The sequence below is a fragment of the Saimiri boliviensis genome, chromosome 7 (genome assembly GCF_048565385.1).
Source record: "Saimiri boliviensis isolate mSaiBol1 chromosome 7, mSaiBol1.pri, whole genome shotgun sequence".
Taxonomy (NCBI): domain Eukaryota; kingdom Metazoa; phylum Chordata; class Mammalia; order Primates; family Cebidae; genus Saimiri; species Saimiri boliviensis.
Window position 1 is genome coordinate 34,096,255 of NC_133455.1, and position 27,637 is coordinate 34,123,891.

At 39.9% G+C, this 27,637-nt stretch overlaps 1 protein-coding gene across 38 annotated transcripts in view; it reads left to right on the forward strand.

The window, feature by feature from the left end:
- ANKS1B (ankyrin repeat and sterile alpha motif domain containing 1B) overlaps window positions 1-27,637 on the forward strand; it is a 1,271,383-nt gene that overhangs the window by 1,161,046 nt on the left and 82,700 nt on the right. For 28 of the 38 annotated variants that reach the window (XM_039471669.2, XM_074402369.1, XM_039471671.2 and 25 more), the window contains 2 exons: window positions 7,056-7,163; window positions 9,483-9,662. In XM_039471669.2, coding sequence (XP_039327603.2) covers window positions 7,056-7,163; window positions 9,483-9,662 — 288 coding nt within the window. The remainder of the gene's footprint in view (window positions 1-7,055; window positions 7,164-9,482; window positions 9,663-27,637) is intronic. The other 10 variants (XM_074402368.1, XM_010340194.3, XM_039471674.2 and 7 more) reach the window with 2 other exon arrangements.

Below are 27,637 nucleotides of genomic sequence, written 5' to 3' on the forward strand. Positions count from 1 at the left end.
GCTTAACATGGTGGTTATATGTGAAAGGCATCCAAGAAATGTTTGTTGAATAAGACTGTTATTGTCTCCTTTATGTCAAAACTCAAAGACATTAAAGATGACTTAGCTGGAAGACAAGTTAAGAGAAGAACCAAATGTCATGACTTTCTGCTCCTAAGATCTTTCTTTCACCACCCCATGCTAGACATGGATTATTGCAGTCGAAGAAATAAGAGAGAAAACGTCATTGTCAAAAATTGTATGCAAGTTTAAGTGAGAATTTCTAAGATTGCAGGAAGTTGAGATGGAATTACACACAGGCACTTTTTTCTTGATGCTTTCAGGTGGAAAGTGTTTAGAAACTGTTATCGGGCAAGGGGGAAATCTTTGACAATCATTTGCGATTTTAGTTCTGCAGATGAGAATAAAGCAGATCAACTTCCACCACAACTTTCATTCTTGGCATTTAGGAGCACCAGAACTGCTCAGAACACTTGCAGTTGTATTAGAAGAGGCTACTCTGAAACCAAGTGAGCTCTGTAGACTTGCATAGGAGCTGTTCTCTCTAGTTGGCAAATATCTAGAAAGGAAAGGAAAAATAATCTACCCCCTAAAATGGAAGGGAGTTCTAAATGCAGAATGAAACTGTTTTTCCTCCCTCCCTCAATAAAAATCTAGAAATAAAAAGGATGCAGTCTCATACTGGTGAGAACTAGAATTGCTTGTGTGCCCAGCATTGCTCCACGTGTACTCTCTGAAGAATTTCAGCTACATGTGCTATTTCACGTCTGTCAGCTAAATCTGATCTCAAAAACATAACCAATGCAAAATATGACGCTGAGGAACATTATGTGGGTTTGTTATTTTCCCAGGAGGATCTGGTCCAGCCGGAGATAAATGGATTGAGAATTCATGCAGAACATGGAGACAGACGGTTGCTACATGACTTTTATGTGTGACGTGTGCATTCTTGCATTCTTCTTTGGTGTTTTCCATGTTCTATCTATGTAAACAGCAGTGATAATGGAAGTTATAGGATGATAAAATTATTTTAGCATGTGGAGTGTTTGCTATCCAGAAAGAAACGCAAACCAAAATTTTCAATGATGGGGGAATGGTTAATGAATTCTGACATACTTCTCTGAAACAATGTGGTAATATGGAGTTAAAATGTCTACTGAGAGTTGTGTATGTAGAAAAAGTTCTTTGGCTTTAAAGAACTGAAAAAAAAGGTGAAAACTGTACTTAACGACCACCACAAAACATAATCATGGGGGAAAACAATGAAGAAATATACCTATTTAGATATAGCCTGTGGATTACTTGTTCATTTATTGTTTTTCTATATTTTATAAAGTATCTAAAATGGGAAAGCAGTATAGCTACTATAATCAAAATGTTATTTTTTTAAAAGCAGATAAACAAAAATGCTTCATTTACATCATGCTTAAATTAAACATGTTAAATTTAATGTGATATAAATTTAAACATTTAATTTTATATCACATTAAATTTTAAAAGAAAATAGTCTAAGTACATTGACTTTCAGCTTTGCTGTGACATATATTTCAATGTAAGCTATTCCGTATAAGGGTCATGTCATGATATTGTCTGGCAGAATTCCCACAGCCATACCCAGGAACAGAAACAGCAGTGAGATAATACTACAGGATTGTCATTCAGCTCAGTTATTCTCCCTTGGCAGGATGTACAGTGGGGTTTCTGAAATTGTCCTGTTTAAGTGATACTGGAGAAAATTCCTGGAGGCAGCTACTACTGTGATGAATGGATTCTCACCTGTGGCAGACTTCTGTTGTTTCAACAATATTCCTTGCCTTTGACTCACATTTCTCTTATGACAGTTGTGATTAAAAAACACACACACACACACACATTAAGAACACATGCAATAACTTTTTTTTTTTTTTTTTTGAGACGAAATTTTACTCTTGTTACCCAAGCTGGAGTGCAGTAATGTGACCTCGGCTCACTGCAACCTCCACCTCCCAGGTTCAAGCGATTCTCCTACCTCAGCTTCCCAAGTAGCTGGGACTATAGGTGTGTGCCACCATGCCCAGCTATTTTTTTATTATTATTTTTAGTAGAGAAGGGGTTTCACCAAGTTAGCCAGGATGATCTCGATCTCCTGACCTCGTGATCTTCCTGCTTCAGCCTCCCAAAGTGCTGGGATTACAAGTGTGAGCCACCACACCCAGCCAACTTTTGTTTCTTATCTATTAGAACTCAGCAGTTGGAACCATATTCTTATGCTCATGAGTATAATAACTTTTTCTTAATGGTGTAATAACATAGTTATTTGTGCCTAATCTCTCCAATATTGTAAGCTCTGTTCATGGACTTTCCCCTTTGAATCCTCCAAATAATTGGTAGTAGAAACTCAGTATAGTTTTTGGAGTTGAACTGATTGCTTCAGTATCTTAGAATAACTAAATGTGTAATACAATGCCATTATTTTGTCTTTTACACTCATGTCCTTTGTACAGTTAACTTTCACCCAAGCAGTAATGAAAACTCACAGAATTCTTCTCTACTACAGTAACCATTGGTCTTGTTTTTTTTTTTTTTTTTTTTTAAACTGAAGTTTTCAGACTGGTATCAGCCATGATGCCTGGGGTTGCAGGAACCCCATCTTCTCACAAAGACAGTCTGCTATTAAGCTGTTCTCACTCAAAACAAGCCCAACTGCCTTCAGACCTGACTTTCCTATAATGACCATCTTTCTTTGGAATAGTTTCTCTGTTATTGTTTTGCCAATGGGATTTCTTATTGTCAACTTGCACATTTTAAAGCCAACTATCACTCTGTGTACCACTCCACAGTGAGCCAACTTGGATTGAATCTTGAGTGATGATGGTTTCCTGTCCTTGGTCTATATATGTATTTCACAGGGAATACTGTGAGGTATCTGTCCGTGTCGCCTATGGCTTTAACAGCACTATAAGCCTTATTAAAAACAATTATTTTAATGTTTTTAGATGCTTGAAACCCTACATAAATGCTTTAAACATAACTCAAAGTAAGAAGCAGCATATTAAGAAGCCTCATGAGGGCATAACCAATAGTGTAGCTAAGGTCAGAAAGTGTAGAGATTAACAGCAAGAGGAAGAGTAAGGGGAGTGGTGAAGGGCAGGTTAAGAATCAGGTTCACATCCTAGCCATGTGCCTCTTAGCAGTATGACCTTAGGCAAGTTACTTGGCATTTTATAGTATCAGATCTTGCATCTCTAAAATGGGAATGATTTTAATATATGCTATTGTGAGGATTACTATCCATACATGTATAACACTCTTGGTATGGTTTCTACCACAACTAGAACATAAAACGATGGCATAGAAAATGTTCAATAAATGGAAGTTACCATCAGTATCTTCAGTGATGGAGGCTCATTTCTCATGAACAGGAAAGTTATCTAGGTGATCTTGATAGTACTAACCGTCCTGCGTTAATTTGTTTCCTATCTATCCAGCCGTTATCCATCCCTCCATCTACCCACGCACCCACCCATCCACCCTCCCATCCACCCACCCATCTGGGTAGCTCTGCGGAGGAGACAGCAATGAAGCTTCAGTGCAGAGGAGTGAGGCTTACCTCTCATTGAAGATTAAACAATATGAATGGGAAAATAGCATAGTCTTTTAAATTGGGTCTCGCCTGATAGCTAGAAATCAGCCACGTTCCTACTAGGATAAGTTAGTTCAGTGAGTGTTTTCCCAAAGTTAGCCACATCTCTTCATCCAAAGCACCAGTGTATTTGTTTAACATGACTGACTTTATGGCAACGACCAAGTCCTTGTTCTTCCAGGCCAGGATTTCTATACACCCTCAGAGCTCATTTGCTAGAATAAGCATACTGTGAAAGTTGCTTCTTCTATGTGTCGGGTACTATGCTGGTTATGCTCATAATTTTACTCTTCATCTTCCCAACGTGAAATTGTCATTAACTTCTTTACTTTATATGTGAGAAAACCTGAGATCAGAGGAGTCAGGTAATTTGCCCAAAATTGAGTTGTGGGAGAGTAAACCAGAAGCAATAGTGGAGATAATATCAGCCCAATTGGACCACAGTTATTTGTTATTTAGTGTCAGTTTTGTAAATAATAATAATAAAATGAATGTCTTTATTATAAAAGCATTTCTAGCAGGACTTGGAGAGTGGGCAAGGTAGCATGAGGTCCAGCTACCTGCTGGGGAGAAGGGTGGTGGAGATTTTATGGGTGGAATTGATATCCAATAGAAGCCTTTGGCAAAGTAATTGAGAATTAGAATAAAAGAGAATTAGAAAGTGTACTGTGTTCAGACTTGCAAAATATCCTTGAAAAGGTTATCATATTTTTTCTGAGTTGGAGGCATTCTTTGATCTTGATGCTTAAAAAAAGAAACAATAAAAGAATATAAGGGAATTTCCATGGATTGTATAAACAATCCTGCCCGCAAGTCATCAGCAGTAGGGCCACACTTACTTAGCATATTTATAAATCACCTGAAAAGAATACATAGTGAAATTTCCAGATTTGCAAAGACCACTAAGCTCTTCAAGGTAGTGAAATGCCAAACTGGTTAATAAAAATGCAGAAAGCGAACACAGGGCTGTGTGAGTGGGCAGAAGGATAGCAGATGGGCTTCTGCCTGGACAACTGTAAGATAAGGAATTCAGGGAAAAATAATTCAAATCATCCCTCCTAGATTAAAGGGCTTTGAACTATTAGCTGTAACAAAATTAAGGGATTTTATAGTCACTGTATACTTCCCTCGTTATTCCTACTGCAGCTTTCTAGCCAGAAATCAGGTGAGCTTAGGAAGGACATTTCAAAAGGATATTAAAAGCAGAAAAAGAGTTTACTGCATAAATGTAAAGCCATGGTTCACTTATACCTGGAATATTGTGAGCCGTTTTTTTAACATACCTTAAGCAGCTGTAATAGGGTAGGAGAAAGTCCAGAGAATGTCAACTGAAACGATTTATGGAAAAGAAGATCTGTTTTATGAAAACAGAGTTACAAAGATTAGGATTCATCAGCCTGGGGTGGTGAAGGTTTATAAAATCATAGGGATATGGTGCATGGGGACATTCACCTTGGCTAACATTTACCCTCCCCATCATCAACAGGCATGGGTCAGAGGGTGGCTGTAAAAGGAATAGGGCATAGTATGAGTGTAAAATATGTATCCATTTAGGCCAAAAGGCCAATAAGCTAACTGACAAATAGGTAAATAAAAAGTCAAGGTAGATGAAATATACGCAGACATAAAAAAGAATGAAATTATGTCCTTTGCAGCAATATGGATGCAGCTGAAGGCCATTACTCTTAAGTTAATGCAGAAACAGAAAACCAAATATTGCACGTTCTCACTTACAAGTGTGAGCTAAACGTTGACTACTCATTGGCATAAAGATGGCAACAGTAAACACTGGGGACTACTAAAGAGGGGAGGGAGGAAGGGGACAAGAGCTGAAAAACTACCTGTTGGGTACTATGCATACTACCTGGTGATGGGATCACTCATACCCTAGACCTTAGCATCACACAGTGTACCCATGCAACAAACCTGCACATACACCACCTTCATCTAAAATAAAAGTTGAAATAATTTTTTAAGAAAAATTCAAGGTAGCATGCCATGCATTTGGAATGCGTGCCAAAGAAATGCTTGCCCCACCTTCTGTCTTAAAACTTGAAAAGAAAAGAAAAAAATTTACACATGGGGTAACAACTTTGGAAACTAGTTACCCAACAAGATTATTGTATCTTGAGACTACACATAGGTAGGAAAGAGGTAAACACATTTTTATAAATGGATAAATATACAATAGGTCATTTCAAGAAGTCAGTAATATTTGGAGATACCCCAGATTTTGTGCTGTATAGTTTGGAGTAAAAGATGCTTTGGAATTGGACCAATCTGATTCAAATCCCAGAGCCACAACATGCTGGCTCTTGAGTAAGCGACTTAACCACTCCAAACCACAGTTTCTTCATCTGTCAAGTGAGAGCTCCTTCCAGATAGAGAAGTTGGTAAGATTGAAAAGGGTGTGGCCTAGGTAAAGCACCAGGAATGGGGCTGAGGATTGAGGCTCTGCAATTCTCATTTCCCTTTGAGAGGTCTTCTGCCACATGCCATTTGCAGTATGGTCAGATTCAAAATACCATCATGGGGAGGCTCTGAGTCTACCCCAACAGGCAATGCTTCCGTCTAACCGTATCCTTACACAAGATAACTCTAATTTTGCAACTGTCATCTCCATTACCATTCATTCTTTCATATTCATTAATCACTTATTTTTTTAGTCATCTTTTTGGGAAATAATAGTGATCAGCATGTGCTAGTGCCCTGCTCCCAGGGAGCTTACCTGGAAAGGGTAGAACAAAACACAAACACTAAGCCTGTAAAGAAAGTGCTTTCAGAGCACGATAAAATGAGGATCATCATGGAGAGCATGCCAGAGATTTAAGGCATGGAACCTTCAATAAGGAGGTGGGGGAAGACCTTTCTGAAGAGACAGCACTAGAACAGTGTCCAGAACCATGAGAAGTCACTGGTTATTTGAAAATCTCAGAGGGGAGAGGGAAAATTCCAGGCCAGTAGCTGATAGGGGTAGAGGCCCCAAGACAAGAATGAATGTCAAGCTTCCAAGACCCAGAGGAGGCTGGCATGACTGCGTGTCCTGGATGGAGGGAAAGAGAGGGAAGCCTATCCCCATTACCTCAAAGCCAAGTCTGGACTGCGATTTGATCCTGTGAGGTTTCGGCTGCGTATGAGGAGAGCAGGAGTGTATTTTGGCAAGGTCTTGGGGCTGCTGCATTGGGAGTGGGACTGTCAGGCAGCATGAGTGGAAGGAGAACCGTCCTGCCTTCTCTTTCTGCCCCCGCTGCTTAGCCACTCCAGGCTTTCCAGATGCTACTGCCATCTTTGTGGACTTCAGCAGTCACACTGATGTCACACCACATCTCATGGTGCAGGGGTAACTTTGCACAAATCTCTTTTTACCCCACGTGACATATAAAAGTTATGTCTTCTCCAATGAAATATTTAACCCAAATATATGTTGTTTCAGGTTTTAAAAATCAATTTGATTGGCCACAGGAAACGCATTTTGGCATCTCTGGGAGACAGGCTGCACGACGATCCCCCACAGAAGCCCCCTCGGTCCATCACCCTCAGGGTAAGTGCCAAGCACATTCATTTGGTTCTCTACCCTTATCTTAAGCATTATTTGTTTGAGACCAGCCTAGCCAACGTGGTGAAATCCCGTCTCCACTAAAAACAGAAAAAATTAGCCAGCTGTGGTTATGCCCGTCTATAGTCTCAGCTACCCTGGAGGCTGAGGCATGAAAATCGCTTGACCCTGGGAGGCGGAGGGTTGCAGTGAGCAGAGATTGTGCCACTGCACTCCAGCCTGAGCAACAGAGTAAGAAAAAGAATTATTTTGTGTGGTTTTATAGGTTTTATAAACATACACTTTATGCAACTGAAGCAATTGATCAGGAAGCGCAGGCTATTTTCTGTGTAGCTTACCTTATCTGTGTGAAAAACAATCTCCCTTTGATTATGTTTGACACAATCAAAACAACAAGATTTGTTTTTCTAGATTGGTGTAAAGTATATATTTTTGAGATTTAGATATCCATCTATAATGGAATTCACCACCTTTAAAGAACCATTCCCTCACCTCCCATCCCACACCCCATCTACGCCAGGAGAGCGGAAATGAGTTTTCTGTCAGACTCCTCAAACCCACAGAAAAGAAATCGATCAAGGACCACAGTTAAGTAAAGATCAATTTAAAATTAACCTTAGGGTCTTCTGTTTTTCAAGAAGCAAAGCTTGTCCAGCTTTACCCACTTCAAGACTTCAGAATAGAGAATCTAAAACCTTACTTAATAAATGCTACTTGTTTACTTCAACTACACTTTAGACTTATGAGGTAGGAAACTAGAAAGAACCTGTAGAAGGGAGAGAGAAATGAAGTGGAAGTGAAGGAAGGGAGGGAGGAAAGGGCAGAGAGAAAGTGAGAGATGATTTCTAGGCAAAACGGCAGCCGCAAGCAGTGGCCAGCAATCACCGGGGTTCGTGAGTCCTGTAAGAACTTCTCTAAAATGCATCAAAAAGCTCAGATCTCTCTGAAAGCTGCGGGGTGCCCACCCTGCTCTCTTTATTTTGTCCTGCACTTGATTGCTTCTGATTTCCCCTCTGAAGGGATGAACACAAGCACAGTGCCCGGACATAACCATCATGATGAATGCAGTGGCCTGCCTCCTATCAGTAAACTTCAGCAAACAGCATAGCCAGTCGGGATAGCAGAGGGTGGGGCAGGAGAGAAGCTGTTATGATTTCGAGTCTGATTCAGCTCTGGAGGAGAGGAAAATGCATGAGGATTTCAGGGAATGTGAGAGAATTGGCTCTAGGAGGACCCAGCCTATCCTCCTGAGAGAGACTGGAATGGGATGGGTAGGGGCTACATTAATGCTGGTTTAATTGATTACTGGGGGCATTAGGGTATACTGGGATATTTGGAGGCTACTTGAGAGTTTTGGGAGTCATAAAAGTACAAATAGAAATGTCACCCCTCAGACGAGCCTGAAATAAATTAGAAATAAAAATACTATTCTTGTTTTGCCTTCATTTTGCTACATGGAAGGAGAGAAAAACATAAGCCCCATGGGTGTAGTCATCCTAAAATGACTCTTTAGAGGAGTGATTTCCTGCTACTTACCCTGCTCTTTTTCCTTCCCCTTCTGAACCTCTCATTCTGGCTTTCTCAAAGAGATTCAGGGGAACAAAAAAAGGCCAAAGGCAGAGATACCCAAGAAAAAGTGTAGGACCTAAATCTGTCCAGAATATCTGGAGAAGTGGTGTGGAGAAACACCATGATCCCAATCCTCATCTTACTCGCAAACAGTAGAGTTGAGCTGTCTATGCCCCTATCTTCCTCCTGACCCGCTTCCCTCGGATGAAGTTGTCTTTGCCATGGAAAAGCATCCTCTGTCGTAGCATGCACTGCTCTGCAGTCTGTGCGTGTGACATGCTGTGTTGCCATACTGTGTCCTCTTCCTAACCCTGTTGTCAGACCATTCTTTGGATCAAAACCCATTGGGTCCCATTTTAGCTTTCTCATCATGGCATCTGCCATGGTGAGGATGCTCTGCCCACATGAGGGCCGGGTTCCTTCCCTATAAACACATGCAGTGGTGTCAGAGGTGCCCGATATAGGTGTGCCTCCCTCCTGAGACCATCCACAGTGCTGCTTTAGGACAACAGAACCTGACTCTTGATATTTCAGACATTTCACCTGAAATACTTAGGGGAAAACGTATTGACTAGTCATGCCGTTAATAAAATGGTGGAATGTCGTTCATTCCTTGGCTGTTGATTCTAAAGCGACTAACCACCCCCACAATTTGTCTTGTCAGTATTTCGCAATTTTGAAACCAAAGGTCAGCCACGGAACATGGTATTTATTTCATGATGTATTTCCATTCAGGAACCCAGTGGTAATCACACTCCTCCTCAGTTGTCTCCATCACTTAGCCAAAGCACTTACACCACTGGTGGCTCCCTAGACGTTCCTCACATTATCATGCAGGGCGATGCAAGGAGGAGAAGAAATGAAAACTACTTTGATGATATTCCCCGATCAAAACTGGAGAGGCAGATGGCTCAGGTAAGGTGTTATAAGCCTTTGTGATGTCTTTTTCATCCATATCAGGTAATGCCTTTTAATATTGAACAGTAGCTCACAAAATGGATGCTTACTGTCCATGCCTAACTAGAATTTATAGCATTTTATGCCCCGCCTTTCATTCCTTGCTCATCTGAACTAGACAGACAGAAATTTCTGGGAATGGGATGTGTACGCATGTCCTCATCGTGCATTCCTGCTGAACAAATTATGTCTGATCTCATTGCACCCAGAAAGTCTTTGCCCTAAAGGGAATAATATTGTGTCAAAGTCAAATCGTAGTGAAAATGAATAATAAAAGTCTAGATTACAAAATGCAAATTGGTTGGATAACGAGGCAGAAGTTTTGGGGTTAGGATTAACCCTGTGTGATGTTAATTTCCTCCCAAGTCTATACATTCATTCAGAAATGCTCTACTGGGACTAGTTGTAATATCTCATTGTCACCTTAAATAGTTGAAAATGATGATGCTTTCTGACACAATTGAAAAGAGAGATCTGTCACGTTCAGACCTTTCCACGTTTTTTGTATGGATGTTGATGTCTAGCCTATCCTTGGATTGCTGCTCAGAAACTTGAGTCAGCCTTAACCAAACAGTGGCGCTGTTCTTAATGCACATTCAGGTGGGCAGCTGGCTCCACATTTCGCCCTGAGAGGCAAAACTATGGATTTGTTGCCAACTATTGGCAGAATCAACTCTTTTCATCCTCATTCTAGGTTCAGACAGATGTGCAGGAGTCTTCTCTTTGCCTCCCACACCTAAGATGGGAATCTTGAGGTGAAAATTTAACTGTAATTGCTTTGCCTCGGTTGTTAAATATCTTTCTCAACTGTTTAGTGAGATTTTATTTTTAAAGCCTCTGGTAAACATTCTATGCTGCAGCTCATGAAAGATAAATGTGAAGAGAATGTTCTGGAAACCACGGTTATTCTGCCTGCAAATGCCTTGGGGAGAGTAGGCCTGGGATACTGTGTCTTCTTTCAGCTCCTTTAATTTTGAATTGTTCTCTGGGTTCTTTGTGCAGGAAATGGCAATGTTGGGATTATGGAGAATCTTTTATTGAAAGGGGATGGAAAATGTAGGAGAAATAAGAAAAGAATAATTTTCTCTGTTGCTAGGTATTGTCTTTTAATTTTTATTACTGTTTTCACTGATGTTCTTTTAAAGAGGGCATCTGAAGGCTTTTTTTCCCCCAGACTTTTATTTATTTCCTGTACTTGTTATATTTTAAAATCACATAGGTGGTTAAATTTCTCTAATGACAGCATTTCAGAGATGTAGTTTGTTTTAACCTTGAACCATGTAGTCTTTATGTATTAATAAGAACTGGGTCTTTTCTGAGCCTGTTTCTTCCCTGGGTAAGGGAATATAGTTCTTTAATGAGCATTAGCTATTATTGACTTGTGTCAACCTCAGTATAACAGAATTACTTCTCTCAGCTGCTTGTATAATTTATGAAATTTCTCTATATAGTGCAGTTTTTTTTTAAAGAGGAGTTACCCTTCCACCTATGTGTAAACACTCAGAGGTGACCTAGCAAGACTGCACCCTTACATTCTGCCTGAGGTTCACAAGGAGGGGCAGGAGTACCAAGTAGCACACATCTTTTAACTGGTCACTCCAATCAGAAATGCATCCCTTACAAGAATTGTCTTGCCTTGAGAAAATGGAATGGACTTTTATCTGGCCAGGTGAGAAAAGCCCAAAAGCAGAAAGCAGAGTGAGATAAACAGGCTGATGGGATGTGGTGAATTAGAGACCTGTAGATGCATGCATTCCCCTCACATGGGCTGCTAACAATGATCGAGTGGCTGCTAGAGACACAGGCTCCATCAGCAACCAGGAGCTTATTAGAAGCTTTCTAAAAGCCTGCTGTTCAATACAGCACTTCTGCTGCAGGGAAAATAGGGGATGACACCACAGGAATCTGATCAATAAGAAAAAGAGATTCTGGAACTTCAGCTCTTTAAGTGGTGTTAATTGCAGTTTTGAGCATTATCCCTAGTCTGGCAAGGCCAAAATCCATGGAGCAATAAATACATGCCTCTTAAAACTAGTTCTTTAACCCGTCAAAATATGAAATAGTCTGTCATTTTGTTGTTGAATAACTCAATTGATGTGACTTTTCCACCACTCAACTATTCAGTTGATGTTTGTTTTTTTTCTTACTCTACCTTATTTTTGGTCATTTGCTGTAATACTCTTTGTAATTTATTTACTTTTTAGAAAACTTGTCATATCTCCCGAGACCATATTTTTTCCCCTGAAGTTATGTGTTTAGGCAATCAAGTTGGATCTTCCGAAAGACTTGAATTAGCAATTAAAATTCCTGCAAGCAAGTAGCTTGCAACCTGGAGCTCCCTCCTTCCAACCTGGAGCTCCATTCCTCTAGTTCTTTCCCAAGGGGTTTCTCCCAAGAAACTTATTGTAGCTTGGTTAATGCTTGCCTAACCAGTCCATTTCCCACTTAAATGCAAAGTTGAGCTTCAGGCTTTCTTTCCTACCTACCAAAAGAAAGGAGACTTCAGTTTAGAGAAAATCGCCAGGACAGATTTATGTTCTTAGAAACTCCCCTCTACTTCAAGTTTAGCTGAGCCACTGCTAGAGTGATTTGGAATTCTAGCCCTAGGCCAGAAACCTTAAGTTCTTGGTGGCTGTGATAATTTATAGGAGTTTTACCTTCTTGAGGTCTGCTTACCAGATGTTTGGAGGTGCTTTGCTTAACTTGGAAAACCAGTTCTTAAAATTAAATTGAGATAAATTTAATGTCCATTTTACCTGTTAAATTTGTTAGCAGATATTTAAAATAAAACACTAGAATAGTGTTTAATTGCTAGTTTTTTATTTGAAACAATATTTCTTGGGATACAGGAGATTTGAAAACATTGTTTGCTATTATTCTAATATAAGCAATATTCTGGCATCAAATTACTTTAAATGAATATGTGAGAAACAAAATTGAGTTCAGCACGAACTGAATGTGATGATATAAATACATCTGAATTATGGGTTTCCTATCATGCTGAAAACATAGCTTCTCTAGCTTGTAATTCTTAACTGGACTCATTAGCCCAAAAGTTCTGAAACACTCCACCATTTCCATACCCCTAATAAATAGATGTTGCATTCACATTTGTATAATTATACCTTAATATGCATAGTGCTTTTAAATTCTCAAAGTACTTTGACATCTGTTATCTCATTTTAGCACAAACAAGGTGTCCTACACACTATTAATGTGCATACAGCACATGGCCTATCAGCTTTTAATTCTGAGTTATGTGGAAATAAGACAGTAAATGGAAAATATATCAGAAGGAGGAAAATATTTTTAGTATTTAGGATCTAATTGCAATCTTCCAAAGTTTTCTTGAATGATACTTAGAAGTCTAAGTACCCTTAAAATAATGAGAGGGATGGAATGAATACAGTTAGGGCCACATTCTACAAACTCATGCAAAAGAAAAGAGTTTCTAAATCCCAAAAATTACAACCATTTATAGAAGGCTTCCATTTACAGAAATACATACAAGAAAATGAAATAGTACTTGTATTTTCACAAAACAAAGACTTCTCAACAGTAAAAGAAATGCATATCTTTGCATAAACTTTAACTTAAATATTAGTGAGAATAGTGTGTAATGTAAAGTCTTTACGTTTTGAATGCTCTTGTCTAAATTTTTTTTAAAAAGTATTATCTGGGGCACTAAAAACACTTTTTCTAAATTATTAGAAAATCAACTTAGTTGCAAGCTTAATATTTCTCAATGTAAGTAGTATTAATAAGTACAACTAGATCAATTTCTTCCGTATTGAAAGCATTTTGTATATTACATTTTAGTTCTTCCAATGTTCGTTGTTTTGATATTACTAAAGAAAGGGAGGTAGAATCTGAGCCACACAGAAGCATTGCTGTGGCCAGGTCATGCCTGGGATTGCACATGCAGTATCTTATTTAATCCTCACAAGAGCCTGTGTTCACATGAGGAAGCCAAGCAAGGTGAGTGCTTGGCCTCACAGCTGGTAAATGGCAGAGCTGGGACTCAAGCCCTGGCCTGCCTAACCCTGTCCTTGTTCCTTTGTAGTCCCTGATGCCCTGTGCCTTCCTCTGTATTAAAATGGTATAAAATATTTTTAAAACAGTTCAACAAAACTAATTTCCCATGTGCTGTAAGAGATTCCATTTATGTGGGCACAGCAAGCAGAAGATAAAATCACTAGCTTAGTGGAAACTGATTGAATTAGCTCATGGTTAACACCATGAAATCCTTAAATGCAAAACTACGCTGGTTATTTGTTGATCCTTCAGCAGAGACTCTGCACAGTGTGGCAGAACTCTGCCCATCTCCCATGTTTGTGAAAAGCTTCATAGGTAGGTGGTGGGTTAACTCTGTATACCAACAAGTTCTTGCTGGTGGCGTTTCTCCAAATAGTGGATGCTGTTTCCTTAGTGGCTTCTTCAGTTGGAATTCTGATTTGGTTTCTTTCTGGCTGTGTGACCTGGACAAAGTTATGTGGTGACTCTGAACTTGAGTTTTGTTTTGTTTTGTTTTTTGTCTTTAAAATGTGGATAATGTCTGCTGCTCAGGCCTGCATGTATCAAATAATTTATATGAAAGCATATTCTAAACTGTAAAGCACTGTGTAGACAGATATGTCTCAGTTTAGACGCATCACCTGTCAGTTCCTAATTCAAAGATCCCTGCTCATTGTAGGCCAATTGATGACAGAGAGTTGAAGGCAGGTGCTCAAGTGGTTGTAGCATTCTAGAAAGACCATCTTTTGTTCCAGTGTTACCCATACTTAGCATGTATATTGAAAATGGAATTTGAATTTTTCTTTTTTATTATTTTAATTGTGTAAACACATCATCTGCCAAGGAGCATATATCAAGATACAGAGGGATCTGTGTAGAATGGTCTGAAAGCCAGGGAAAGCAGAGGATGGATGCCAGCTTTCTCTGCCAATTCACGTTACAAAAGTTATAACAAAACATATCATATGGTAATAACACATTATTATTGTAACATTGTTAGATAAAGTATCAAGTGAGAGGGCTTTGTTCTTTAAATGAAAGTTGGAACTTTATTGAAATGTATTGTGCACAGAACTGTTAGCTAAAAAAGCATGGATATCCCAGAAAGCCATGAGGCAAACACTTTGCCATGTCTGGGAAAGAAGCAGGACAGTAATTTCTCCTTTTATATATTTTCCTGAGAGAGTAGGCCTGTTGTTCCTAGAAATTCTACCCACTGCTCTGACATTATTGGAATTTATGGAATCAGTTTTCAGAAAATAGCACAACTTCATTGAAACAAACAGCATTTTAGAAAGTGGCTTTGTTGGCCAGGTGCAGTGGCTCATGCCTATAATCCCAGTACTTTGGGAGGCCAAGGTGGGCTGTTTTGGGAGGCTAAGGTGGGCAGATCACTTGAGGCCAGGAGTTCAAGACCAACCTGGCCAACATGGCAAAACCTCGTCCCAACTAAAGATGCAAAAGTTAGCTGGGCATGGATGACGCCTGTAGTCCCAGCTGAGACAGGAGAGCTGAGACAGGAGAATTGCTTGAACCCTGGAGGCAGAGGTTTTAGTGAGCTGAGATGGTGCCACTGCACTCCAGTCTGGGCGACAGAGGGAGACTCTGTCTCAAGAAAAAAAAGAAGTTTTTTTCCCCAAACTAAACAAGTTTTTCTATTACTGTGTCACATCAGATTTTTTTTTAATGTCCATAAGTTAATGCCTAGTTTTTAATTTAGATTTTCATCACAGAGCCACTATTCAGAAAGGCTTAGCTTGTCCATGATTTCAACATTCCTTTCCGTGACGGTCCAAAGAGCAACTCTTAATACTTAAGCACAGACAGATCATACATAAACAAAAAAAAAAAAGGTCAGGAATGCACTCAGTAAGATCTTCCATCAGGAGCTTCCAGTTTGACAGCTTGTCAAGTTGACAAGCTGACACCCTAGCCCCAGAGATCATCTGGAATGTTGATGATATCTATGCCCTATTTCAAGCCAAGAACTCTAGACAACTACCCAGGAAAACTAGAAAACAGTGCTTCCATACTTGGAATGTAAACCTGATGTATTATACACCTTTTTTTTTTGTTAATGTGGTCAGTTAATTTTCTTTTAGCAAATACACCCTGCTCTATCTGAGACAACTTTGGAGCTAGAAATTCCAGTATAATTAGTGTCTTTTGGGCAACACTAATGTTAATATGATTAGTGTCTTGTGTATGCTTCAGTCATAAAAAATAATAATTGGAAGAAGTGGCAGAAAGACTCAGATGGATTCTTTTTTAGGCTTTGATACTCATCTTACAGGTCTGGATTATTTTCTTCCCTGTCAAGTTCATGAAGAAGGCAAATTAGGCTGGGTGTGGTGGCTCACGCCTGTAATCCCAGCACTTTGGAAGGCTGAGGTGGGCAGATCACGGTGTCAGAAGTTCAAGATCAGCCTGGCCAATATGGTGAAACGCCATCTCTGCTAAAAATACAAAAACAAAAAAAATTAGTTGGGTGTGGTGGTGCACACCTATAGTCCCAGCTACTGGGGAGGCTGAGGCAGAAGGATTGTTTGAACCCTGGAGGCAGAGGTTGTAGTAAGCTGAGATCTCACCACTGCACTCCAGCCTGGGTGGCAGAGTGAGACTCTTGTCTCAAAAAAAAAAAAAAAAAAAAAAAAAAAAGGAAAGCCAGAGGTGATTCTGATAGACTGCAGTCAGCCCTAAACACCTCCAGTCATTTTGCTAGAGAAGCTCTAATGTCTCCATCTTCCCTCCGTGTGCTGATGCTTAACCAAGGGTACTGTTTCCAATTAAAACCAGGCCATGTATTTAAAGAAAAAGAAAATATCAATAGAAAATATTCTGTTTTCAAAAAAAAACTGAATAAAATATCTGACAATATGTAAAAACCCTATTTCAGTGGAGTTGACCTTGTGATATTTAGTAGTGCCTTAGGCTTGTTGACATTGAACGGCTTGTTCACAAAGAGGGCCAGCAGGTTATTTTTCCACTTGTTAAATTTTCAAAATGTTTCTTATTACATGCAGACCAATTCCTGGGTCCACAGGTCAGTTTTGGCCGTTATAATCTGCCCTTGCTAATTTTTCAAGGGTAGGAGAATTCTCTGATTCTTATTCTCCTTCTTCCCTTTCTTTTTCCAGTGGTAAATAATAAAAAGAAGGTTTTTAAACACCTAGTGGAAATAGGACTGTTCGTGCAGCCCTGTCTCAGTCAATTCTGTTTGTATAGGCCTAAAGTAATTTATCAGCAAGGACTCTTCTGGGTGCATGTAAATAACAAGAAATCCAACTCAAGATGGCTTAAGCAGAAAAGGGCAGGAGTCCTGGATTCAGGTGCTGTTTTGCTGCATTGTTCTCTGGCTCTCCATCTCTTGGCTGTGCTGTCCTCTGTGTTGGCTCTTTACCCAAATAGCCTTCCTCTACATGTGGAGAGTTTCAAGCCAAATTGCTATTGAACTTGAAGTTACAAGAAAGAGAAACTATCTTTCCAAGAGTATCAAAATAAAGGTCCCAGGCCTGGCATGGTGGCTCATGCCTGTAATCTCAGCAATTTGGGAGGCTGAGGCCAGTGGATCATTTAAGGCCAGGAGCTCAAGACCAGCCTGGGCAACATGGCAAAAGCCCGTCTCTACTAAAAATACAAAGGCTAGCTGGGTATGGTGGCGACGCCTGTAATCCCAGCTACTTAGGAGGCTGAGGCACTAGAATTGCTTGAACCCAGGAGACAGAAGTTGTAGTGAGCAGAGATTACACCACTGGACTCCAGCCTGGGAGACAGAGCAAGAGTTGGTCTCAAAAACGAAAGAGTCCCAATATTATGTTCCATCAGTTCAAGTCAGCCTAGTTTGGATCAAGTGTCCTTCCCTGCAGTGTGTGTGTGTGTGTGTGTGTGTGTGTGTGTGTAGAGAGACAGAGAGAGAGAGAGAGAGATTAATTAGCAAGACAGAGGTCCCACACCAAGGGTGGTTTTAGCTCCATCTCCTATGGACAGCCAGGCCACTGCTACCAGGAAAAAAAGCTGGTTTCTAAGCAGGCAGAAATGGCAATAGTAGACGCCTGAATAAATTCACTCTGACTTTCAAATTCTGAGACTATCTGATGGAAAATTGCTATATCAGATGAGTATTGATTTCATTTTTTCATACTTAATTTGATGAGCTTTGTTAGAATGCCAGATTTGAAGAAATAAGAAATGAGATGAGGGTGAAAAATCCCATCTCTGATATCAATTACCTCTGTAACCAACCTGCTGTTAGCTACAAAGAGCCTTAGTTTTGTCTCCCTAGAATGGGGTTAATGCCCACCTCACATTATTGTTGTGAGGCACAAATAAAATGGTATTTTTCGAAGTATTTTATTAACTATGAAACTATACGTTTGGGTTGTTTTAGAAATTATTGTTATTATTTTGAGACAACCTCTAGTTTTCTTCTACATTATGCTTTTTCAACTGCATCTGAGAGTAAATGCATTTTAAAGTAAATCTCATATTTAGCTACATCTTACAAAACTGTTTCTGTTTTCCAGCTTCTAAGCCCAAACTAATGCCTCTCCACTGACTTGGAAACGGTAGTTTTTATGAATGCAAACACTGTTCAGGAAGCTCCTATTCATGTTATAACATAGTTAACACTGGTGCTCTTTGGAAAAAGAATTACAGATGATATCCATACTTTAAGATTTTTAAAAAATTAAAGGATGTTTATGAGTTGGTATATTTCAAAATATTTAATGATATTTTATTTTCAAATGTTTGCTTCTTTTTTGGTAAAGTGTATGTTGGCTATGGGGGGGTAATGCTTAACTCTTCCATAGTCACGTTTTAATTCTTCTAAAATAAGCCATCTATAAATACTCTTGACCAAATTATTTTATGTAAGACTATCGGCATTATAAAACCCCAGGGTCCTACAGTATATCAGATTGGACACAAATTGGGATGGTCTTCAGTTCTTTAGGGAAATACACTGCCTGGAATAATAGAATACAGTCTGTCTAGCTTAGACCTGGTGGTTGATCATCATCATCGTCAGAACCAGCACTGATTAGTAAAACTGTGTAAGGAGGAAATTGAGGCAGGGAGCATTTATGTGGCTTGCCCACTGCCACAAAAATTGCAAGGTATAGAACCAGGATTCCAATGCAGGTAGTCCAGCTTCACAGACATCATGTGAACCACAGTGTTGATGAACTCCCCATATTGTCTCTGCAAACTGGGAACTAGGAGACATGACACATTCTAGAAATTCTAAAGCCCCAAATCCTCCCAATGCAGTGTTTTGAGTTCCTTGAACAATTCTAAGAATGTCTAATACCAAGAAAAAAAAAAAGAATATCTAATACCTTATGTAAATGCAGCTTCAGTAGACAATTAAACCTCTAAAGTAGCATGGATAAACATTGTATTTGAAGAAAATCCTTTGCTCCTGATATCCGATTTTTCATTCTTTACAAACCAGAGATAGTAAACAATTGCTTCATGTAAATCATTGTGAAATGATGTGACCTCCTTTCTGTATGGGTCTCTATTTTAATGAACTTTGAATGCAGGATCACAAAATTCGTGATAACTTGCTTTTCTCTATATACATGAATAGCTAGAAGATTCTTCTGTGTGATCAGAAGAATGCAGAACCAAGAATACAGATCACCAACTGTACTATTAAAGAAAAGCAGAAACTTTTAGGATGAGAAGGGGCCAGAAAATGTATGTAGTCCCATCTCTTCATTGATGCAGGCAGGCACCCATTCTAATAGATCCTTATAGATAGTCAAAAGTTTCTGCCGAAACTTGTCACTGGAAAGCTGGCCCACTCTTTGTGAGGCAGGCCCATGGTTGGAAAAGTTCTAGTTGATATAACCTTTGCCTTATATTGAATTGAAATAAGCCTCCCTATAACTCCTACATACATGATATCTTCTGAAACAGCAAAGAATATATTTGCTCCCTTTTTCTGGGAAGAGTTTTTTTTAGGACTAAAGATGATTTGATACCTTCCCCTCATTATACTAAATGTCTCCAGCACCTTGCCAATCTCATGTGATAAGGGGGGATGTGGGCCACACAGCATCCTGGTTCCCCAGCTCTGGGCAGATCAGCATTAACATACCATTCATTCTTACTGAGCCTTTCTTCATGAAAATTTCCCAGGCTTTATCAATAGCTATGAACTACACCTCTTTTCTCGGCAGCACTGGATTTGCATTATCCTTTTCCAGATAAAGCAGTTTTATCAGGCTACTCATCCGATAATCCTAGTCTATCAGGACCTTTCTAAGACTTGGTTGTCACTTAGTATATCAGTGATCCTTTTCAACTATGTAATGTGTTCGTTTTAAGAAACTTACCCTAAAACAACAAACCTTTGAAGTCGTCCACGAATGTATTGAGTGAAGTGTCGAATAAAGTAGAACTGAAAAAAAAAAAAAAAAAAAAAAAAAAAAAAAAAAAAAAAAAAAAAAAACTCTGTAGCTTTCTACTAGAGACCTCTGAGCTTGGCATCAGTCAAGAGGACCATTCAACTGCGCTTTGTTCATGTTTTTCACAAGGATAAAATGAAGAAATGGTGGGGTCTCAGTAAACATCATTGAATAAATGACTCTGCCCAATACATCCTTTCTATCAGAAGCAGGAAAGAAACATTCAGCCTCCAGCTAATAAATGAATTTAAGAAAAGAAAATGTCGACCTCAGTTTGCAAGAAAGGAACATAATGTATATTTTAAAGAGATGTTACAAAGAACAACATTATTTTGCAAAAGTGGGGGTTTTTTTCAGCCATTCATGTTATGATAAAAAGCTGATCACTGCTTTTGTGAATTAGTTATTAATGTTCTGCTTTTTAGTGGTCCTGAAAAACGTTTGAAAGCATCCAGACTTTGAGGTAGCACAAGTAAATCAGCCCATATTGCTGTAAACAGCATGATCCCAATTGACTTAAATTTCCTGCAACATCCCTAGAACCTGGGGAGCTGTACAATGAGAGCTGGATTGTACAGGCAGTCTCATTTTTTTTTCTCTGCTCTATATTTTTCTTGTGAAGAGATTTTATAAACAATTGTGTAATGCCATTTAGGGCTACAACTGTCATATTAGGGAACACAGGTTATATATTATCTCTAAAAATGAATAACAGGAATATCATAAGCCTATAGTTCTGTCCTACTTTAGTAGCCGAGGACTTCTTTTATGTGACATCAGTTCCAGAATTAGAGTTAAGGAATGGAAGGAAAGAGGGAGGGAGGGAGGGAGGAAGGAAGGGAGAAAGTGGGGAGAGAGGGAAGGAAGGGAGAGAGGGAGGAGAGGGAAGAAAAGGAGAGAGGGAAGGGAGGGAGGAAGAGAAGGAAGGAGGAAAGGGAGGGAAGAATAGAAGGGAGGCATGAAGGAAAATGTGAGGGAGGAAGGGAGGGAGGAGGGAAGGGAAGGAAGGGAGAAAGTGGGGAGAGAGGAAAGGAAGGGAGGGAGGAAGAGAAGGAAGGAGGAAAGGGAGGGAAGAATAGACGAGAAGGAGGGAGGAAGGAAGAAGGGAGGGAGGACTGGAGAGGAATGGGAAAGGGAAGGGAGGGAAAGGGAATGAAAGGAAAGCCTTAAACTTGGGCAGACAATGTTAGCATTTATATCTTGCCAGTGGACTTAGATGGAACCAAATGTGTTGTTTACTTCCTCTCCTTCTTGGTAGGTTGATTAATGCTGACTCCAGCAATCATGGGTCACACATGCAGATGTTGTTAGAGAAACAACTGTTGGCCTGGCTTTTCCTTCCCAGCAGGTGGTAACTTATCTGTCCAAAAATCTTCCCCATAGGCACAGGGGAAGGTTACGATCATGAAGTTTTGGAAGGACTGCTCTTCAGAAAGATGGAGAAATGGCAGGAAGCAGCATTTTCTTGCCTCCAGCATTTCCTGCAAATGAAATAGTTCAGCTGAAACCTTTTGTAAAAAAGGGTCAGTGGGGTGCACACGTAACGTTCACACTTTAGAATTAGAAATAAATAGACACAGACAGGGAACTTGAGAAGCTAACGGTGTGGTTGAAGAGCAGAATCTAAATCACATGCAGTTGTTATAGGACTGAGTATGTATTTCAAAACTCACCCAAGAGGTGAGAAAGAGGAGTGTTCCTCTGCCTCCAACGGTGGGAAGGAAGAGGTAATCAGATGCCAGCCTGTGGCCTCTGGATAACTTAGGAGAAACAAAAGGCTCTAATTTTCTGATTTTCCAGGCAGGGTTCAGTTATTGCCCACAGAAGAAGCACCTGTGGAGATGTCACTGCTGAAAGAGAATATGCATACAAGGTGTTTGGTGCGTTACCTCTTGACTGCACTGAACTTGTTCGACCCCATCCTTTGGCAGATTTCATCTCATCCAAGTCTCTGCTTAAGGAGCCACTGGGTTTGCTGGTTATGGACCAAAGCTTCCTTTGTTGATGCCCTTTTTTGTTCTGCCTTTGAAGCTGTTTTGTTTGCTCTTCAAATTTGTTTTCATTTTCTTTTAGAAGCGCTATCATCTAAGAAAAGGAATGTACTTCATTATTCCTTTAGCTTTCACTCTGAACCTTTCATATTTCTTGTTGGATTCTTTCTGGTCAATTTCTGAATACCCTGAAGTGTTGAAAGTATTATGACAAACATAAGGGAGAAACAGAGGAAAAGTCTTTTTTTTCTTTTCCAGAGCTAGAATACAGCGGAAAATTTCATCTCTGGTAGAATATGACTGGAGGGCTCTGTTCATAAAAGTTTCTTTATTAGACTAGCTATACAATATCAGCAGACTCCCAGAAGGTTTCCAGAGCCTAATAGGGGTTATTGAGTTGATGGAGCTGTCATCTACTTGCTGTTCTGAGACCCACCATCAGCCTGTCAGTCCCAGTTTACTACTGGTTCTGACAATGGAAAAAGCGATTTTCATTCCATAAACATTAATTAAAAGCAAAGCTGATCCCTACTCATTTTGTGACCTGTGCCTTGCACACAATAGATGACCAGTAACTACTTTTACATGACTATTGGGGTGATAGGGAGATAGGTTCTTATACATCAAATATTTTCTACATTTTACATTTCCGCTGGAGGCCAGGTATGGTGCCTCACACCTATAATCCCAGTACTTTGGGAGGCCAAGGCGAGGGGATCCCATGAGGCCAGGAGTCTGAGACCAACCTGGGCAACATGATGAAACCCCATCTCTACTAAAAATGCAAAAATTAGCCAGGTGTGGTGGTGCATGCCTATAATCCCAGCTACTTGGGAGGCTGAGACACAAGAATCATTTGAACCTAGGAGGTGGAAGTTGCAGTGAGCCAAGATTGTGTCATTGCACTCCATCCTGGGTGACAGAGTGAGACCCTGTCTCAAAAACTAACAAATAATTTCTGCTTGAAAGAATAATCCTTTTATAGAGTGGAAAGTACAGACTTGATTTGGATGTAATATGCTGCGGTGCCTGGGGAAGGCTTCTATGAGAAAGTGACATTAGAATAGAATTTGACGGAAGCGAGAGAGCTAGTCCTATAGTAGCCAGAGGGAGAACATGTCAGGCAGAATGAGAAGCAAATGCAGAGGCTATGAGGCAAGAATGTGCTTTGCTGTCAAGAAACCAGGGAGCAAGAGGAAGACTTGTAGGAGCGGAGGATAGGAGTGTAGAACAGTGTGGGAACCAGAGAATGGAGAACCTTGAAAGTCGCTGTTGGGACTTTGAATTAACTTCTGAGTTGAATGGAGCTGAATGGCATGACCTGGCTTTCATTTTAGATAGGTCATTTTGGCTCTAGTGCTAAGAAGAGATACTAAGGGGGCAAGAAAGACATCAGACCAGTAACAAGCCAAGGGGATAAATCAAATGAGAAAAGGGAGTAGCTTGGAGCAAGTAGTGACAGGAAGGTGAGAAGATTTTAGTAGATTCAATAAGCTTTGCTGCTGGATTGAATGTGAGATATGAGAGAAAGCAGAGCTCCAGCATTATGAACCTGAGCAGCTGGAAAAAAAAAAAGGGCTGCCATTTGCTGAAGTAAGGAAGCTTACAGGGAGGTGAGTCATCAGGAGCTTGGTCTCTGGCATTTAATTTAAGGTTGAGCTGACTAATAAATGCGAAAGGAGAAGCATCAAGCAGGCAGCTGAGTGTCCAAGTCTTGAATTTAGGGAAGAAGTCTGGGCTGGAGATACAAATCTGGGAGTCATAACTGGAAGAGGCCACCTAGTATGGCCAAAAAGGATGGGAAGATTGAGAACTAACACTCCAGGGATGCCCAGATAACAGGAAGCAGCAAAAGAGGCTAAGGAATGGAGGAGTGATCAAGGGTATCACATAGGTCAAGGAAAATGGAAAATGGTTTCAGTTCCAGTAGAGTGGGCTCAGATGAGGACAGGAAAAGAGAAGATGGAGACCACCTAGACACTTCTCAGGGAGTTTTCCTTAAAGAAGAGCAGGAAACCGAGGGTAACGTTGGAGCAAGGAAAGGAGTTTGCTTGCTTTTAATAGAAGATGTTAATAGCACTTTTTGAGAATGCTCCAGGAAGGAGGACAAACCATGATAAAGGAGAGATAGTTTATTGTAAACTACTCAATTGCTACCAGTTGAGCAAAAAGAAAGTCCACCTTTCAGAGGAAAACTTTGGAAATTGGTTATATTGTTTTTATTTTGTAATTAGACTTGAATGCAGCTGTGTTGTTTTCTGAGCTGGAGTCATGGTAACCCGAGGTACAAGATGATAGACAAGCATTGCGTTTTAAGAAAACATTTCCAGAGCCAAGAGAGAGGTCTGAATTGAAGATAAAAGTATACACCTTCAAATGTGTGTTGACTTCACTATCAAAGAAGTAAATATTACATTATTGGTAATATATCAGTTGTAAGTCTACTGTGTCTTTACTTACCTATATTTGTTTGGGTTTCATAGTAATTCAGGTTCAGAAAAACTAAATGAGCCTTTGCAATATATGTGAGAAAGATTGAGAGGAAATGGAAATGAAATCAGATTGCAAAGGGGCGATGAACATTCTTTCACAGAACTGTTTCTAAGCTCTATAAGCAGCCTTTGACATCTAGGTGTGCAAATGAAAAATGTTCCTTCTCTCTTCAGCAAGTTGGCAGCCCTTTGCTGCCTTTATGAGGAAACATGAGGACTCCTCCAACAGGAAGTGTGCAGTTTCTGGTGCAATTAACCGGAAGTGTGTTACCAGAGGCAGAAGCAGCACCAATAGAATAGAGCAGTTAAAAATGATAATGAATAACGGTAGTGACTAGTGTTTGCACCGTGCTTTGCCATTTACGAAGGCCTTTCGAATGTGTTACATAATTCCATTCATTCGGTAATTATGTGTTTCTTCTGTGTTCCAAGCCCTAAACATTTAGCTATGAAAAAGTTTTCTTTCTCATGAAACTTAACATGAGCTGCTTTGTTAATCACCCTTTTGCGTTTTCATTTGCCTATTTTCTCTCAGTCCCTCTCACATACATTGCAAAGTCTTATTTAGTTTTTCTGAACATGAATTACTATGAAACCCAAACAAATAGGGGTAAGTAAAGATACAGAAGACTTACAACTAAGATATCACCAATAATTTAATGTTTACTTCTTTGATAGTGAAATCAACACACATTTGTTGCACAACAACTTGGTGAAATAAATAGGTTAAGTACTATTCTTCTTCTCCTTTACAAATGAAGACATTGTAAAGCTTAATTATGGCCAGGCACAGTGGCTCATGCCTGTAATCCCAGCACTTTGGGAGGTGGAGGCAGGCAGAACACCTGAGGTCAGGAGTTCAAGACCAGCGTGGCCAACATGGCAAAACTCTGTCTCTACTAAAAATACAAAAATCAGCTAGAAGTTTTGGCAGGTACCTGTAATCCCAGCTACTTAGGCAGGAGAATCACTTGAACCCAGGAGGTGAGGTTGCAGTGAGCTAAGACCATGCCACTGCACTCCAGCCTAGGCAACAGAGTGAGACGCCATCTCAAAACAAACAAACAGAAGTAGAATTTAATTTGGCCAAGTGCAGTGGCTCATGCCTGTAATCCCAGCACTTTGGGAGGCCAAGGTGGATGGATTGCTTGAGGCTAGGAGTTTGATTGAGACCAGCCTGGCCAACATAGTGAAACCCCATCTCTATTAAAAATACAAAAATTACCTGGGTGTGGTGGTTCATGCCTATGATCCCAGCTACACAGGAAGTTAAGGCACAAGAATCACTTGAACCCAGGAAGTGGTAGTTGCAGTGAGCCGAGATTGTGCCACTGCACTTCAGCCTGGGTGATAGAGCGAGACCCTGTCTCCAATGTCACCAAAAAGGAAAAAAAAATAGAAAACCTTAGATTTAAGACTGGGCACAGTGGCTCACAACTGTAATCCTAGTACTCTGGGAGGCCAAGATGGACAGATTGCTTGATCTCAGGAGTTCAAGACCAGCCTGGGCAACATAGCAAGACCTTATCTCTACATAGTTAGAAAAAAAAATTAACTGGGTGAAGTGGCACCTGCCTGTAGTCCCAGCTCCTTGGGAGGCTAAGGCAAGAGAATTACTTAAGACTTGGAGGTCCAATCTGCAGTGAGCCATGGTTGCGCCACTGTACTCCAGCCTGGGTGACAGAACAAGGCTCTGTCTCAGAAAAAAAAAAAAAAAATACAAACTTAAGTCACTACTTTTCTAGGAATTTGAGGCCCAGATGAAATTTTATGACTGACATTATATATTTCCTTCTCAAAACTTTTCAAAACTCAGTGCTTCAATACGTGTTGTACCCTGAAATGTTATTTTCATAAACACAGTTAATTTCTACTCTGGGAACTTGTACATTTAAAAAATTCATTTCAGTACTCAGTATAATACTCTATGTCTAGGAGAAGAGCCGTTTCATATTATGAATGCACCAGTTACAACAGGTCCACCTTAAGTTGCTGCTCTGTGAGCCTGACAAATTGTTTACTGCCAACAAAACTACTGTGGTATCTGGAATGCATCAGCTTTTTTAAAAAAAATAATTTTCATCCCAGCAGTTTGGGAATCTAAGGTGGGTAGATTACTTGAGGCCAGGAGTTTGAGACAAGCCTGGGCAACATGGTGAAACCCCATATCTACTAAAAATACAGAAATTAGCTGGGTATGGTGGCACACACCTGTAGTCCCAGCTACTCGAGTGGCTGAGGCACAAGAATCACTGGAACCCAGGAAGCAGAGGTTGCAGTGAGCCGAGATTGCACCGCTGCGCTCCAGCCTGAGCAACAGAGCAAAGACTCTATATCAAAAAAAAAAAATAGTTTTCACAACTCAAACACAATTAACTGCTTTTATTTTAAACTCTTTTAAATCCTGACTTTTTGCCATTTGCACTGACACAATGACAGTCATGCATAACCTAACGGTGGGGACGTTTTCTGAGAAATGCATCGTTAGGTGATTTCGTCATGCAAACATTATCGTGTGTATTTACCCAAAGTGAGATGGTGTCACCTGCTACACAGATAGGCTATATGATCTAGCCTATTGCTCCTCCTAACCTGTGCAGCATGTCACTGTACTGAAATCTGTACGTGATTATAACATAATAGTGAGTATTTGTGTATCTGAATATACCTAAATCTGGCTCTAGCTTGATTTCTTTCAGCCCCCACAAAAGGTACAGTGAAAATATGGTATTGTAATCTTATGAGACCCCTGTAGCATATGCAGTTTGTGATTGACTGAAACCTCGTTATGTTGTGCATGACGGTATTAGAAATTATACAGGTTTTACTTTCTCTAAATTAAAACATAGCTTACAAATATAAAATATTTATTATAACATCTAAAAATGCACATAACCCATATGTGAACTCTCAGTGTATATGACTCGGAGTGGGTTCTTTATTCTTCATTGAGAAAATTTTTATATTTTTTTTTAATGAAATAAGTATGGTGTGGGGTTCTCTCCTCCCTTCTTAACTCT